This window comes from Callorhinus ursinus, unplaced genomic scaffold (assembly GCF_003265705.2).
Source record: "Callorhinus ursinus isolate GAN/ISIS: 27379988/994484 unplaced genomic scaffold, GSC_fseal_2.0 scaffold5, whole genome shotgun sequence".
NCBI classification, from domain to species: domain Eukaryota; kingdom Metazoa; phylum Chordata; class Mammalia; order Carnivora; family Otariidae; genus Callorhinus; species Callorhinus ursinus.
This window is the reverse complement of record NW_027397067.1, coordinates 45,488,317-45,502,029: the sequence shown is the minus strand read 5'-3', so window position 1 is coordinate 45,502,029 and position 13,713 is coordinate 45,488,317. Positions and strand designations below refer to the sequence as shown.

The 13,713-nt window shown below is 33.4% G+C and overlaps 1 protein-coding gene across 12 annotated transcripts in view; it reads right to left on the bottom strand.

Annotated features, from left to right (window-relative positions):
* The window catches only part of VPS13B (vacuolar protein sorting 13 homolog B), a 746,502-nt gene that overhangs the window by 670,519 nt on the left and 62,270 nt on the right, over window positions 1-13,713 (bottom strand). For 11 of the 12 annotated variants that reach the window (XM_073893025.1, XM_073893022.1, XM_073893023.1 and 8 more), the window contains 3 exons: window positions 13,455-13,636; window positions 9,851-10,025; window positions 3,327-3,595 (listed from right to left, as the gene is read on the bottom strand). In XM_073893025.1, the coding sequence (XP_073749126.1) occupies window positions 3,327-3,595; window positions 9,851-10,025; window positions 13,455-13,636 (626 nt within the window). The remainder of the gene's footprint in view (window positions 1-3,326; window positions 3,596-9,850; window positions 10,026-13,454; window positions 13,637-13,713) is intronic. The other variant, XM_073893020.1, reaches the window with a different exon arrangement.

The following is a 13,713-nucleotide window of genomic DNA, read 5'->3' as shown; positions in this document are numbered from 1 at the left end:
CTTCACAGGTTGGACCCACGAGTTTATCTCCTTCAGAAAAATGCCTCCATAATAATCCAACAAAGACAAATAAAATTAAAGAAATAAAATCTAAAAGAGGATCCCAAAATTTTGGAAGGTGGCAAGCAGATGAGGAGATAGGCAGAAGGAAAGAGGATTTATCTGTTGAATATATACTGGCAATTTCCAAGAGTTGGAGATACAAGTAGCCTTCTTAAAAATTACCACTGAGTTTGGTGTACTACCAAAAAAGACTATCCACAATTTTCTGAAAATTATTCTTTCATCCACTGATGGACATTTGAGTTGTTTTAACTTTTTTTTTTTTTTTTAGGGTTTTTGTTTGTTTAAGTAATCTCTACACCCAACATGGAGCTCAAGAGTCAAGAGTTGCATGCTCTACCAACTGAGCCAGCCAGGCGCCCCAGGTTGTTTCAACTTTTTTGGCCTTTGTAAACGTGCTCTTATGAACATTCGTGTACATCTATTTGAGCACAGCTTAATTCTTTTGAGTATGCACCTACAAGTGGAATTGCTGGGTCATATGATTCTAAGTTTAACATTTCAAGGAACCACCAAACTGTTTTCCACAGTGACTGCACCATTTTAAATTCCCACAAGTGTTCACATTTGCTTTTAACCAACTACAACTAAGATCCCACCACTGTCAAATCACTGCTCTAGTCAAAATCACCAACAATTCCCACAATGCCAAATCCAATAATCCAATCTCACAAATGACCTATTTTTTCAACTTTAAAACATTTACGGCACTCAGCTTCCAGACAGACACTCTTGGTTTTCTGCCTAAGTTATTTTCAGTTTCCCATGCTATTTCTGCCTTTTCTTTCCAAATAATTAATATCACAGTGGCCCAGAGCTTGGCCCTAGAACCTTTCCTTTATATATGTATGTATGTGTGTGTGTATACCGTATACATACATACACACACACACACACACAGATTCCAGTCCTAATAAGACCCTGACTCTCAAACTTACATACCCAGACCAAACTTCTAATCTGAACTCTAGATTCATTAATCCAACCTGACAGCTGTACTTGAATATACAGTGTGCATCTTAAACTTGTCCAAAACCAAACTCCTGATTTTATCTCAAACCTTATCCCCTCGCTGTCCTCATGTCAAAAAATCCAAACTCAATTATTCTAGTTGCTCAGGAACCATCCTTGGATACTCTTCATGTATGTCTCACAGTAAAACCTCCCAGGAAGTTCTGTCCTTTTGACCTTCAAAACACATCCAAAATCCAGTTACATTTCACCACGTCCCCTTGCTTTCATTTCACCCTAGTCCAGCAATCATTATCTTCTGCTTGCAAATTCCTATCATCTCTGTCTGATCTTATTTCTGCTTTTGCTCCCTATAATCTATTCCAACACAGCAACCAGAGTGATGCAGTTTAAAACATAAATCGTCTTGTAACTACTATGCTAAAAATTGTCCAAAAGCTTCCTATCTCACTCAGTATTAATGACAAAGACCCTAACCTAAAATGACCTACACAGTTTTACAATTTACGCATCTCTCCCCAACCCCATCATCTCTCTGATTTTATACTACTTCCATTTTAGCCCACTCTGCTCTGGCACCACTGGCTACCTTACTATTCCTTGAGCTTCTGGAGTCTTCCCTTTTGCTATTCTTAGAATGTTCATTCCTATATATCTACAAAGCTTTTTCCTTCATGAGTCTTTGCTTAAAGATCCCCTTCCCATTAAGGCCTTCCCTGATCACCCAATTGCAAATTGCATAATCCCTTCCTATCTAATGGACACATTCACTATTCCTCTTCCCTCTCTATTTTTTCTACAGAACCCTTTCATAAATGAGAATACTAAATATACTACAGAACCCTTTCATAAATGCGTATAATGACAATTTATATTTTAAGAGGCAGGGATATTTATCTCATCTGTTCACTGGGTATCCTTAAAGACAAAGCAGAGCCTGGCATATAGAAGGCATTAGTATGTATTTATTGAATGAATTAGATATTGTTCAAGGATATTACATGTGTGATACTATTTTAAAAAGCCAAGAAACAAATACTCAAAATTAAGTTTTGGCTATAACTGAGGGGCAAATAAGACAACATATGATCCAAGAACATACACGGGGTGCTGAAGTACTAATAATTTTATATTTCTTAAAATAAAAGGGTATTCCTAATTCAAAGGGATACATGCACTTCTATGCTTGCTGCAGCATTATTTAACAATAGTCAAATTATGGAAGCAGCTCAAGCGCCCATCAACTGATGAATAAAGAAGACGTGGGTCATGTGTGTGTGTGTGTATGCAATGGAGTATTCAGCCATTAAAAAGTATGAAATCGTGCATTTGCAATGACATGAACAGAACTAGAGGGTATAATGCTAAGCGAAATAAGCCAGAGATTTCACTCATGTGGATTTTAAGCCACTTATGAGTAAACAAGCAAACAAAAGGGGGAAAAAAGAGACAAACCAAGAAAGAGCAGAGAACAAACTTAACTATGTTTGTTTAACTATGGAGAACAAACCAATGGTTCCCAGAGGGGAGGTGAGTGCAGAGATGGGTGAAATAGGTGATGGGGATTAAGGAGGGCACTTGTGATGAGCATTGAGTGATGTATTGAAAGGGCTGAATCACTATACTGTATACCTCAAACTAATATAACACTGTATATTAACTAACTGGAATTAAAAACTTAATATAAAAAAATTACAGTGCTCATTTTACTATTCTTTAACTGGAAAATATCTAATATATGGTCTCTTTTGACTATATACTTTACATGTATTTGTTAATGGAGAACGTAGTCAAAGTATGTGAAACACTGCTGAAAAACTGAGTTAAATGAGGACCTAGAAAAGAAATAGGACTATCTCAAAGAGTAAAAGGGTGAGGAAAGAGTGAAATTTTATGTAAACAGCCCTCTGAAATTTTGTAATGAAGGAGAGCCAGAAATCAAACAGTAACTGAAGATACTTCCATGAATTCATGAGAGAGGTTTTACTGCAATTCTTCTTAAATGGAAATATAAAGGCATCTTTGTTTGCCAATTTAAAGATTCAGTGGGAAAAGAAACTTTCCATGAAATTGATAAAAAAATAATAATAATAATAAAGTAGAAAAGGCTTGAAGATAGAAAAAGATCAAAATTCAGAGTCAGGCAAGGGAACATAATTTTATGAAGTACAGATTGCTAGTCTATCTTACATGTAAGTGTAAAACAAACTTTAAACTAGATCCTTTGGAGAAATCAAAATTTATCCATTAAAGTTGCAAAAAATATGAACAGCAAGAAAGAGGAAACCTACTTTGAAAGTCACAGTTGCCTTTGTACAATAAAATCCTATAGACACAATAGGATCCCTCAAAATCTGTGCTTTCTGCTGATGTGTAGTTGATGTAGGATCATTCCCAAGGAAGTCTTCCTCACCATCATCATAACTCACAATTGCAGGCACAAATGACCAGGCCCACGATACCCATCCCTGTGGCTGTTCATCCTCTTGCTGTGAATACAGCTCCTGGCCTTTGTACTGAGCAGGATACTGCATATCTATTCTTGTTTCATCATCGGCACCTATCAAAATAAAGTCATTTTAAATAAATCAATAGGATTTAACTAAAAGGAAAATTAGGAATGTAAATTCTATAAAAATATTTCTCCCACATCCTTCTTTCCACATATAATTATAAACAAGTTATACAATGGTTATTATTTGAAATCCATAATATATCATTACTTTCAAGGTGTTTTGTTTTGTTTTTTAAAGATTTTTTTAATTTACTTGACAGAGAGAAAGAGCACACAGGCAAGAGAACACAGGCAGAGGGAGCAGCAGCAGGAGAGGAAGAAGCAGGCTCCTCGCTGAGCAGGGAGCCTGATGCGATGCGGAGCTCAATCCCAGGACCCTGGGATCATGACCTGAGCCAAAGGCAGACGCTTAACCGACTGAGCCACCCAGGTACCCCACTACTTTCAAGTTTCTATATGTTGTACTATGCTAATCCCCTTTCATAGTCCACAATATAGGGCGTAGTTTATAACATAATTCTAAATGTATTTGCTAAATACAAAGAATAAATTCATTCTTTAGCATTCCACTAATTAAAAACTTCCTCCCCAAAATAAGGATAAGTGCTGAAAAACTGACTTTTCTCAGAAACACAGTGTCAGAAATATCCAAGAAAAATTCTTTAATTCCTGATGCACCCAATAAAGAAAATGTCAGGCACTCCCAGGCAAAATACACCACCCCCAAAAAGAACTATCCCTAAAGGTGAAAGTAAATATTATAGAATTATTCTTATATGAAGCTAAAAAAAATAGTCTTGGTGATTCTTATTAGTAGGAACATAAATTAGTAACTTTCCTATTCTACATATGAAAAAATTATATCAAATTACTTTCACTTGGTTAGAAATTGGCAAAGGATTTAGAGTCCAACCACTCCAACTCATTCTACCTTCGTAAAGACAAACTGCATCAAAGTCCATTAACATTATCCTAACAATACAAACAAAAAAAGCCTATCATGGACTTTAGAAAAAACATTACTTTTTAGAAAATTTGTGGTACAAGCAGTCTCCAGCAGATTCAAGCATACTTACTCTTCAGTGATAAATCTATTGACACATATATTTCATTAAATATCATCTTCAATGAGAGCTGGATTTCTGGCTAGAAAAACTTCGTAACTTTTTAAATCCTTATGACAAGAGACTCTTGGAATATCTTGTATGTATAGTTCATGAAACATGGCCACTTACCTTAGTTCATCTGGGAAGGAAAAGACACGGCAAGTAGTAACTAAAGAACCTAACATACAGTACTAAGAAACTTTAGCCATTTTACTTCAAAATAAATTATAAAAATTACAAATCCAAAAAGTATTTTGTATAATCCTTATATCTTGCGGTTTAACCATAAACATTTTATCAGTTTCTATAGGGGAATAAGTAAAGCCTGTTATCAACTGAGGTAAGACCTCAAATTGGACATCATCAATGATCATCTCAGCTATAAAACAAGGCAGACCACCTCTACCCAGCAAGCAGTGACCAGGTTGAGTCCACAGGGCTGGAGTCTTGACCTCAGCTGTCTAAACCATTAAAACAGAAGAAGTATCTACTGCTTGATCTTGTGGAACAAAAGAAACATCACGAAAAACTGGCCACTGCAATTTATACTTATTATTAATTAAAAATTAGGAGGGATTTTGATGAAAGATGCTTCTGAAGTTTCAAATCTTTGCTCACTGCCTTGCAGAAAGAATGAATTAGAGCCTTGAAAAGAGAAAAGCATCTCCCTAATCTCTGCCTATAATTTCCTAAAATATTATCTTCCTTCAGAAGAGTGCATCTTAATCTGGAGCCCTTTGATAGAAGTCAGGAACTTAATGAATTTCAATGGAAAAATATATATTATTTAAAATGTAGCACTTTTAATTATGAATGTAGGTAACAAACTGCAGTTGCATAGTTTAATTATAAATGTAAGTAACAAATAACAGTTACATCACCATCAACTGTAAAACCTACAAAAATCAGATCAAACATCACTTGTGAAGCTATCTCAAAATATCAAAATGTGTGTTCACTCATCTCTGAACAAGAAAGACCTGTTCAGAGAGAGCTCCTCATATCTGCAGAGGGTCCCACTCCAGGCCTCAGCTAATTATTACTCAATTTTATACAGGGAAACTATTGAGGCTACTAAAAGAACCACCAGAGGGGGGGAAAAAAAAGAAAACCAACCCCAAGACTTACACAAAATTGGGACTAGTTTGTGATCTCAGCAGAAAGAAAGAAAAAAACCTTTAATTCATCAGGCATCAAGAAAGTATTCAAAAGACTGTCAGTAGTGAGACAAAATTGGCCTTACGCTAATGGCAGCTCTAATCCCAACTAAAAAACAAGTAAAGCAAGACAACTGAATTAAATTATTTCCAAGTAACTTAACTTTTTGCCGTATACAAATATATCCAGCACCCAACAAGATAAAATTCACGTCTGGTATCAAATTAAAAATTATTTTATTTATTATTTTTATTATTTTTTTTTTACAGAGAGAGAGAGACAGCGAGAGAGGGAACACAAGCAGGGGGAGTGGGAGAGGGAGAAGCAGGCTCACTGCTGAGCAGGGAGCCCGATGCGGGGCTCAGCCCCAGGACCCTGGGACCATGACCTGAGCTGAAGGCAGACACTTAACGACTGAGCCACCCAGGAGTTCCAAAAATTATTTTAATTTTTAAGAAAATTAAAAGAAAAATGTCTATATAAATGAGGTATTTAAGAAAGCATAAACAAGGAGAAATAAGGTATCTTTTTTAACAATCCAAACAACTTCTAGAGATGAAAAATACAGTATCTGAGATGAAATATAAACTAGCTGTGATTATTAGATTAGATACAGAAGATTTGTGAGCAAGAACAGAAACAGAAACTCTCAACAATCAAACAAAAGAAAAAGGAAAAGAACAAAAATGAACAAGAGCATTAGAGAGCTCTGCTGAACTTCAAGAAGCCTAATATACATGTAATTAGTCTCCAAAGGAGAGAGAACTGAAAAACAGTTCAAGAAATAATGCCCACGAATTTTCTAAATATATATGAAAACTATAAACCCACAGACCTAAAAACCTTAACGTATTCCAAATACAAGTAACATAAAGAAAGGATATCATGGCATATCATAATCAAGATGCTTAAAACCTTCTGAGAAGAGATTCACAGGCTTGACCAGAGTGTCAAAGGAATCCACAGCACCCACACTAAAAGGATCCCTGGCTTTAGACAGATGAGAAAACTCATTGACTACTCTGCAAGCAAAAAGAGTTGCTTTCTCCCTTTTTTAACACAGAAGAAAAACCTGTCACTTCTTAGAGGACAGAACAAAACAGTTATACAGGAAAAATTTGAAATCTACATTTAACCAAAATTTAAAAACTCTGCTCGAGACACCTATTAAAAAATGAATTAGTCAAGTCACAAGCCGGCAAAAAATATTCCCAAAACATGTTTGACAAATGACTTGAATTCAGAATATATTAAAAAATTATGAACCAGTAATGAAACCCAACAAATGTTTAAAAATAGGCCAATATGTAACATACTCTTCACAAAGATAAATATATTAATGGTCAATAACCACATGAAAAGCTTCAAAATAACCGTTCATCAATGAAATGCAAACTAAAACCACAATGAGATACCACAACACATCCATCAGAATGGCAAAAAGTAAAAAAAAAGACAGTAACACCAAATGCTGTCAAAGATGTGGAACAACTGGAACTCTCCTACAATGTTGTGGAGGATGTAAAACAGCACACCTGGCACAACCTCAACATACAATTCCACAATTCTACCCAAGAGAAAGTACAGCACAGGTCTACAAGAGACTTGTAGAAGAATGTCCAGGACAGCTTTATATATAATAGCCCAAACTGGAAACAACACAAATATCCATCAACAGGAAAATGGCTAAAATAAACTATGGTATATTCATACAATGTACCTAGAAATAAAAAGGAAAGAACTACTTATATATGCAACAACACAGATGAATCCCCAAAATATTATACCTTCAGGGCAGTGAAAATACTCTGTATGAAACCACAACGATAGACATACGTCATTACACATTTGCCGAAACCCACTGAATGTCAAATACCAAGAATGAACCATAACGTAAACTACTGATACAATGATGTATCAATGTAGTTGCAACAATTGTAGTACATGTGTTAGGGCAGGGAGTATATGGGAAATCTCTGTACCTACTATTCAATTTTGCTGTGAACCTAAAACTGCTCAAAAAAATAGTTTTAAGTAAAAAAGAATATTATGTTTAATGAAAGAATCCTTTCATAAGAGTTCATACTATATGATTTGATTTATATGAAATTCTAAAATCAACAGAACTTTTTTTTTTTAATTCAGAATAGTGTTTTCCTGAGTGGGAGCGGGGGATGTGGGAATGATTAGAAAGGGGCAAAAGGGAAGTTTTTGGAGATAGTGATAAATCTGTATCTTGATGGGTGTTGTACATCACACAGGTATACGCATTTCTCAAAACTTGAGTAGTATACTTAAGATTTATGCATTTCACTTTGTAAATTACACCCTCAAAAAAATAAAAGGAACCATTACTAAATATAAACTCTAGTTAACAATATGCTGCTGAAGTCTAGGGGTGAAATGTACTGATGTCTAACCCTCTCTGAAAGCCATCAGAAGGACTAGTTGAACTGAGGAAGAGAGAAGTTAGATGAACAGCTATATGATAAAGCAAATTTAACAAAACATTATACAATCTAAGCTTTCTACTTTTCTATATATTTGAAATTTGTCATAATAGCATGTTGGGAAAAAAGTGAGCACCTTCTGGTGCTAGGTTTTGTTCTAGATGTTAGATATTATTCCTGTTTCAGGAGTTCATTGTCTAAGAGGAATTCACTGTCCAGTGTGAAATAAAGGTATATTTTATATGTACATATACTTATGTTATTCCCTAAGGTTTTAAGGTGATAAGTTTTTCATAAGCTATAAATATAAAATTTCACCTTTAGAAGTGTACAATTCAGTGTTTTTAGTGTAATCACAAAGTTGTGCAACCATCATCACTATCCAATTTTGGAACATTTTCATCACTCTTAAAAAGAACACTTCTACCCATTAGCAGTCAATCCCCATTTCCTTCTCCCCTCCAGGCCCTTGTTACTAATCTACTTTCTACTTCTATTGAATTGGCTATTAGGGATGTGTCATATAAACAGAATCATACAAGGTGTTCCTTTCTGACTGGCTGCTTTCACTTGACATATTTTCAAAGTTCATCATGTTGTAGCATGTATCAGTTTTTCATTCTTTTGTATGACTGAATAATACTAGAGTATGGATACATCACAATCGTTTATCCATTCATCAGGTGATTAACATTTGGGTTCATTTTTTGGTTCTAATGAACAATGCTGCCATTTAATATTCACATGTGAGTTTTTATGGACATATGTTATCAATTCTTTTGCATATATACCTAGGAGTGGAATTGCTGGGTCATATGGTGATTCCATGTTCAAATTTTTAAGGAACTAGATTGTTTTACAAAAGAGCCATACCATTTTACATTCCCACAATCAACATAAAGGTTACAATTCTCTACAACCTTGCCAACACTTGTCATTATGTGTCTTTTGATTATAGTCATGCCAGTGGCCTTGAAATGATGTCTCACTGTGGTTTTAAGGGAAGAGAACACATCTTTTTATCTCTGTTTCCCTACATTACCAATGTTCAGTACATTCAGTAGACTTTAGTAAAAGTATAATGAACTGAATAACTGAGGTTAACCCACTAGCATCCTTCAATGAAATACATACCCCATTAATAATGCTCTAATTAACTAGATATCCTCCAATGAAGCACACAGTTAATTAAGTGTAACTATAGTTGTTAAACATAATTACATATAATAATTAAGTATATCTAACTCCATTGTAACTCTTAGTAAGCCTTCGTAAAAAATTACCAATACCACAATTAGGAAATTTTGACGGTGCATTACCTTAACTTTTATATAACGTACATTCTCAACATTTATACCTATTAGAAATATTAAAGTTCTTTTTAGAATGTAAAAAGAAAAAATCACCATAATATCCAGCATGTAAGGAAAAAAAAAATCAAGTAGTGTCAAAACACCAAAATAAAATCATCCCATCATGTTAGAACACTGCAAAATTCAATCTAATGTTTTATTTTTTAAAGTTTCACAGTGGTGAAAACACTATACAAACAACAGCTCAAAAAATAAAGTTTTTGTTATATTTACCTGTAATGTTTCCTAACATATCTTTATTGTGACAGGTAGGATCTTCCGTTTCTCCATCTTTAAAATTGCCTATTTCCCCATAGTAAAGAGCAATCCCAAGTTGCATTATACGGATAAACATAGGCAGTTGTTGATCTGTGATAGAAAGTTTCAAACTCTCTACTAAAGTATGAATCTGTATTTGAAAAAATAAACACATCAACAAAAGCATGTTCAAAGGAAATACCTTTTAACATAAATAGATAAATGTTAAAAGTCCTAAAATAGAGAATACCATAAGAGAAAAGTAATGTTCCAAACATTTCCAATACGTAAGCCAAAATAATTTAATATCTTAGGAATTAAATTTGCTATAATGACCAATCAACTTTAGATAGAAACTGTACTAAGCCAAATTACATAAGTACAAATAGAAATGATGATGATAAGATACAGTCACACTAGACTTTTCTAGAAATAAAGTCATGGAACCAAAATATCAACTCCATTGTATGAAGAATTTGATAGCACTCCCCCCACAATCAGAGATTTCTGTCACACCAAGAATAAAAGTTTCATAATGTCATTTTAGTAAAACCGCAATCACCCTTTCCAGCTTTATTAACCAAAAAGAATACATACACATTCTAAAAGCCTAAGTGAGAAAATTAGTAACATTACAACTACGGAAGTATGAACATGATAAAACTTTGTCAAATATGGAAAACCAAGTGACATACATGTTCAGAAAAGTTTTCCAAACAAGTTTTAAGAGACTTAAATAGGACATAAAATTTATAAAATGAATCAGGTACAAGAAAGAAACAAGATTACTAACAAATAGGATATACAGCAGTCAATCAAAGTTATCCTTATAGAAAGACATTAATGGAATATAAACATAGTCTCAGTGTAATGTTCCCTGCTGTTATATAAACATGGAATAAAACCAATAAAGCCATAAAGTCAAGTCTCTTGGAAGGTTTATTTTGACTTCCAAGTCTTTTGGAAGGTATTTGAGGGTTTATGAAACATGAAAAAGTAATAGTAGTCATCGTATTTTTAGGGCTAGAGGCCCTAAAATTTGAAGAGGAAGAAAGTTGCAAAGGGCTGTATTTAATTATGAATACAGGTTTCTTAAAACTGACTTAAAAATCATACACTGAACAGACCAAGAAAAGGTATAAAAAGGTTGGTAGGAGGAGTGGAGAGTGTGCAGTGCAGGCCTGCCAAGCTCTTCTTAATTTGGTATTTCTCTACCACATCCTTTTAAAATATTGTATGGCACCAATAGCACCAGTAAAAGACCATCTTAGCTGAACCAGTAACAGACAAAGAATAAACTTTTATATACATATATTATATGTACGTCTAATATAAACATATACATTTAAAATATATACTTTATATATTTTATATATGGTAGATAGATCAAAGTATCTTTAAAATCAGTAAGATTAATCCCTAATAGAAAAATGGACAAAGAACCTCAATGGATTTTTCAAAGAACAAATGGCCAGTGAACATATTTTTAAAACTCTAACTTCACTAACAAATGAAAATTAAAATATATTTTAACAAGTTGCCAATTTTTTTTAACATGATCATATTTAAGGATAGGAACCCTCCTTAATGCTCATGAACATATACACTGGTTAAATTTTTCTGGAAACAATTTTGCAATAAAGAACACAGGCCTTAAAAAAATTTAAGCCCATTATTAAGATATTTACCAAAATCTTTCCAAAGGAATTAATCAGAAAAGTGGTCAAAGATTTAGGTCAGACTTTCATAGCTCTAAAAAACGTTTTTAAAAAGTAAATTTTCAAAAATAGGGGAAATGTTACTTATGTACCCATATAGTCTATAACTCAGATGACACAAACCCTAGGACATATTCGTTCCAACAGACAGAAAATTATAAAAAGCCAACCCAAAATACAGATAAATTCAAAAACCACTTAAATATATGGGAGAGACTTAAATGAATAATTACAGTATCTGGAATATTCTGGGAAATCCCCTCTCTTTGAGGCGATCAATGAGGTTAACCATGTGCTTTTAATATATACTTCCTAGGACTAGGAGTTAGAAGAATGATAGGTCTAACTCAAAATAGCAAATCTTACACCACAATGGTATTAATAAAAAAATTCAATTTTATTTCAGTTGAACATAATGGTACCTCATATTTGGTGATTACCAGGGTCAAAAACCCCATGTCAACAAACTTACTTAATATTAAGATGCTTTTTAGAATGATGTAACATGGCTAATCAATTTTGAGAATACAAATTTATATGCTAACACTAAGTTTCCCTCAAATTCATTTATTTTTACTTTCCTCTAATTTAGCCACATTCTAGAATGTATAATTACATTTGTACTAATGATCAATAAGTTTATTTTATACTGTAAGGCATACACGCATCCATTACTTGCTGTCAAAATATATCTTGAATTTACCCTTAACGTTCCCCAATGTTTCTAGGAAGTTCAAGGTGAAAGAAGGAAAGTAAGCCCATTATCCTGAGACAGAGGCATCAGTACCACTGAATTAATATTTTTCTATGCTTATCTTTGGCAAAGAAGTTAATTCAAAAATAGAAGGAAAGAGTAACGGAATTTCAGTAAATTGATCTGCATTGTATACAGTGGGAAGAAAACTAGAACCCTGATGACTGAAGTACTACCAAAGAAAAACAGGTGGATTTCATGAATAAATATACAGTGAAGCTACATAAAAGAGAAAGTGTTACATGCTTTTTAAAAAGACAGTATTAAAAAATAAGTTATATATCCATGTACAACCCGGCACAGTAGTCAATACCCGTGTTCAGACTCAGGGGCAGCTTATCTATTATAGCACTTCAGTACTCAAAGGCATGATACTCAACAATAAATACTCATTCCACATTAAAACTTAGTTATTAACAAGATCACAAGCTACTGTGTGAATTCTTTTTCAAAAACTAATATATGAATAGAGATTTAGAAAACTGTTATACAGGAAAGAACACAAGATTTACATTAAGAGACTAACTATACACGTTGAAAATATGTTCCACTATCTTGGGAGTAAAAGCTTTCACATTACCTAAAAAATTCCTACACGCTAAGATTTTAATTACATTCTGAATCCATAGATCAAAGGCTAAAATTTCCTGAACCAATAAACAAAAATATTAGGTCAGCATATTAAGCCTTATAAAGTTATCCAAGAAAGAGGGACAATAACTACAGTTATCAGATCAAGTTAAATAAATTATAAGGATTGAAATATACATTGATATTCAGTCCACTATGGGTATAATTACACTTTTTATAGGATTCCCTCTATCCATTTAAAAGAAAAAAACATGAATAAACAGCTGGACAAACTATAAAGGAAACTACAGTCACAGGGAGAAAAAAAAGTCCCCAAAATCTCTCTAGTACAACACACAATGCAGAAAGATTTAAAATATAATAAACAATAAAACCTAAAATTATAAATAAAAATAAAACTTACAAAAACTAATGGTATATATTTTTATGAGGTTAATTTCTTCTTTAGTAGCACCTGCAAGAACCAATAAACAAAATGGAGACATGCAACTCAACTACTAGAAAAAGAAACACCTACTTTAATAACAGATGGCATCTTGGAATTTAGGTTATCATATGTGAAATGCAGACGAGTTCTGAAGGAACATTTATACAATAAAGGATCCTGGTAAAATTCTATTTTACCACTAGCATTTCGTTTATCAAGACAAACTGTACAGTCAGAAAAATTGATAACCTTTCTCAGCACCAGATCAGTTGCTAAAAAAAAAAAAAAAGAAAAACCATTTTAAGTAAAAAGGAAAGTTAGAGAAAAAAGGCAACCATTTTTTATTAGT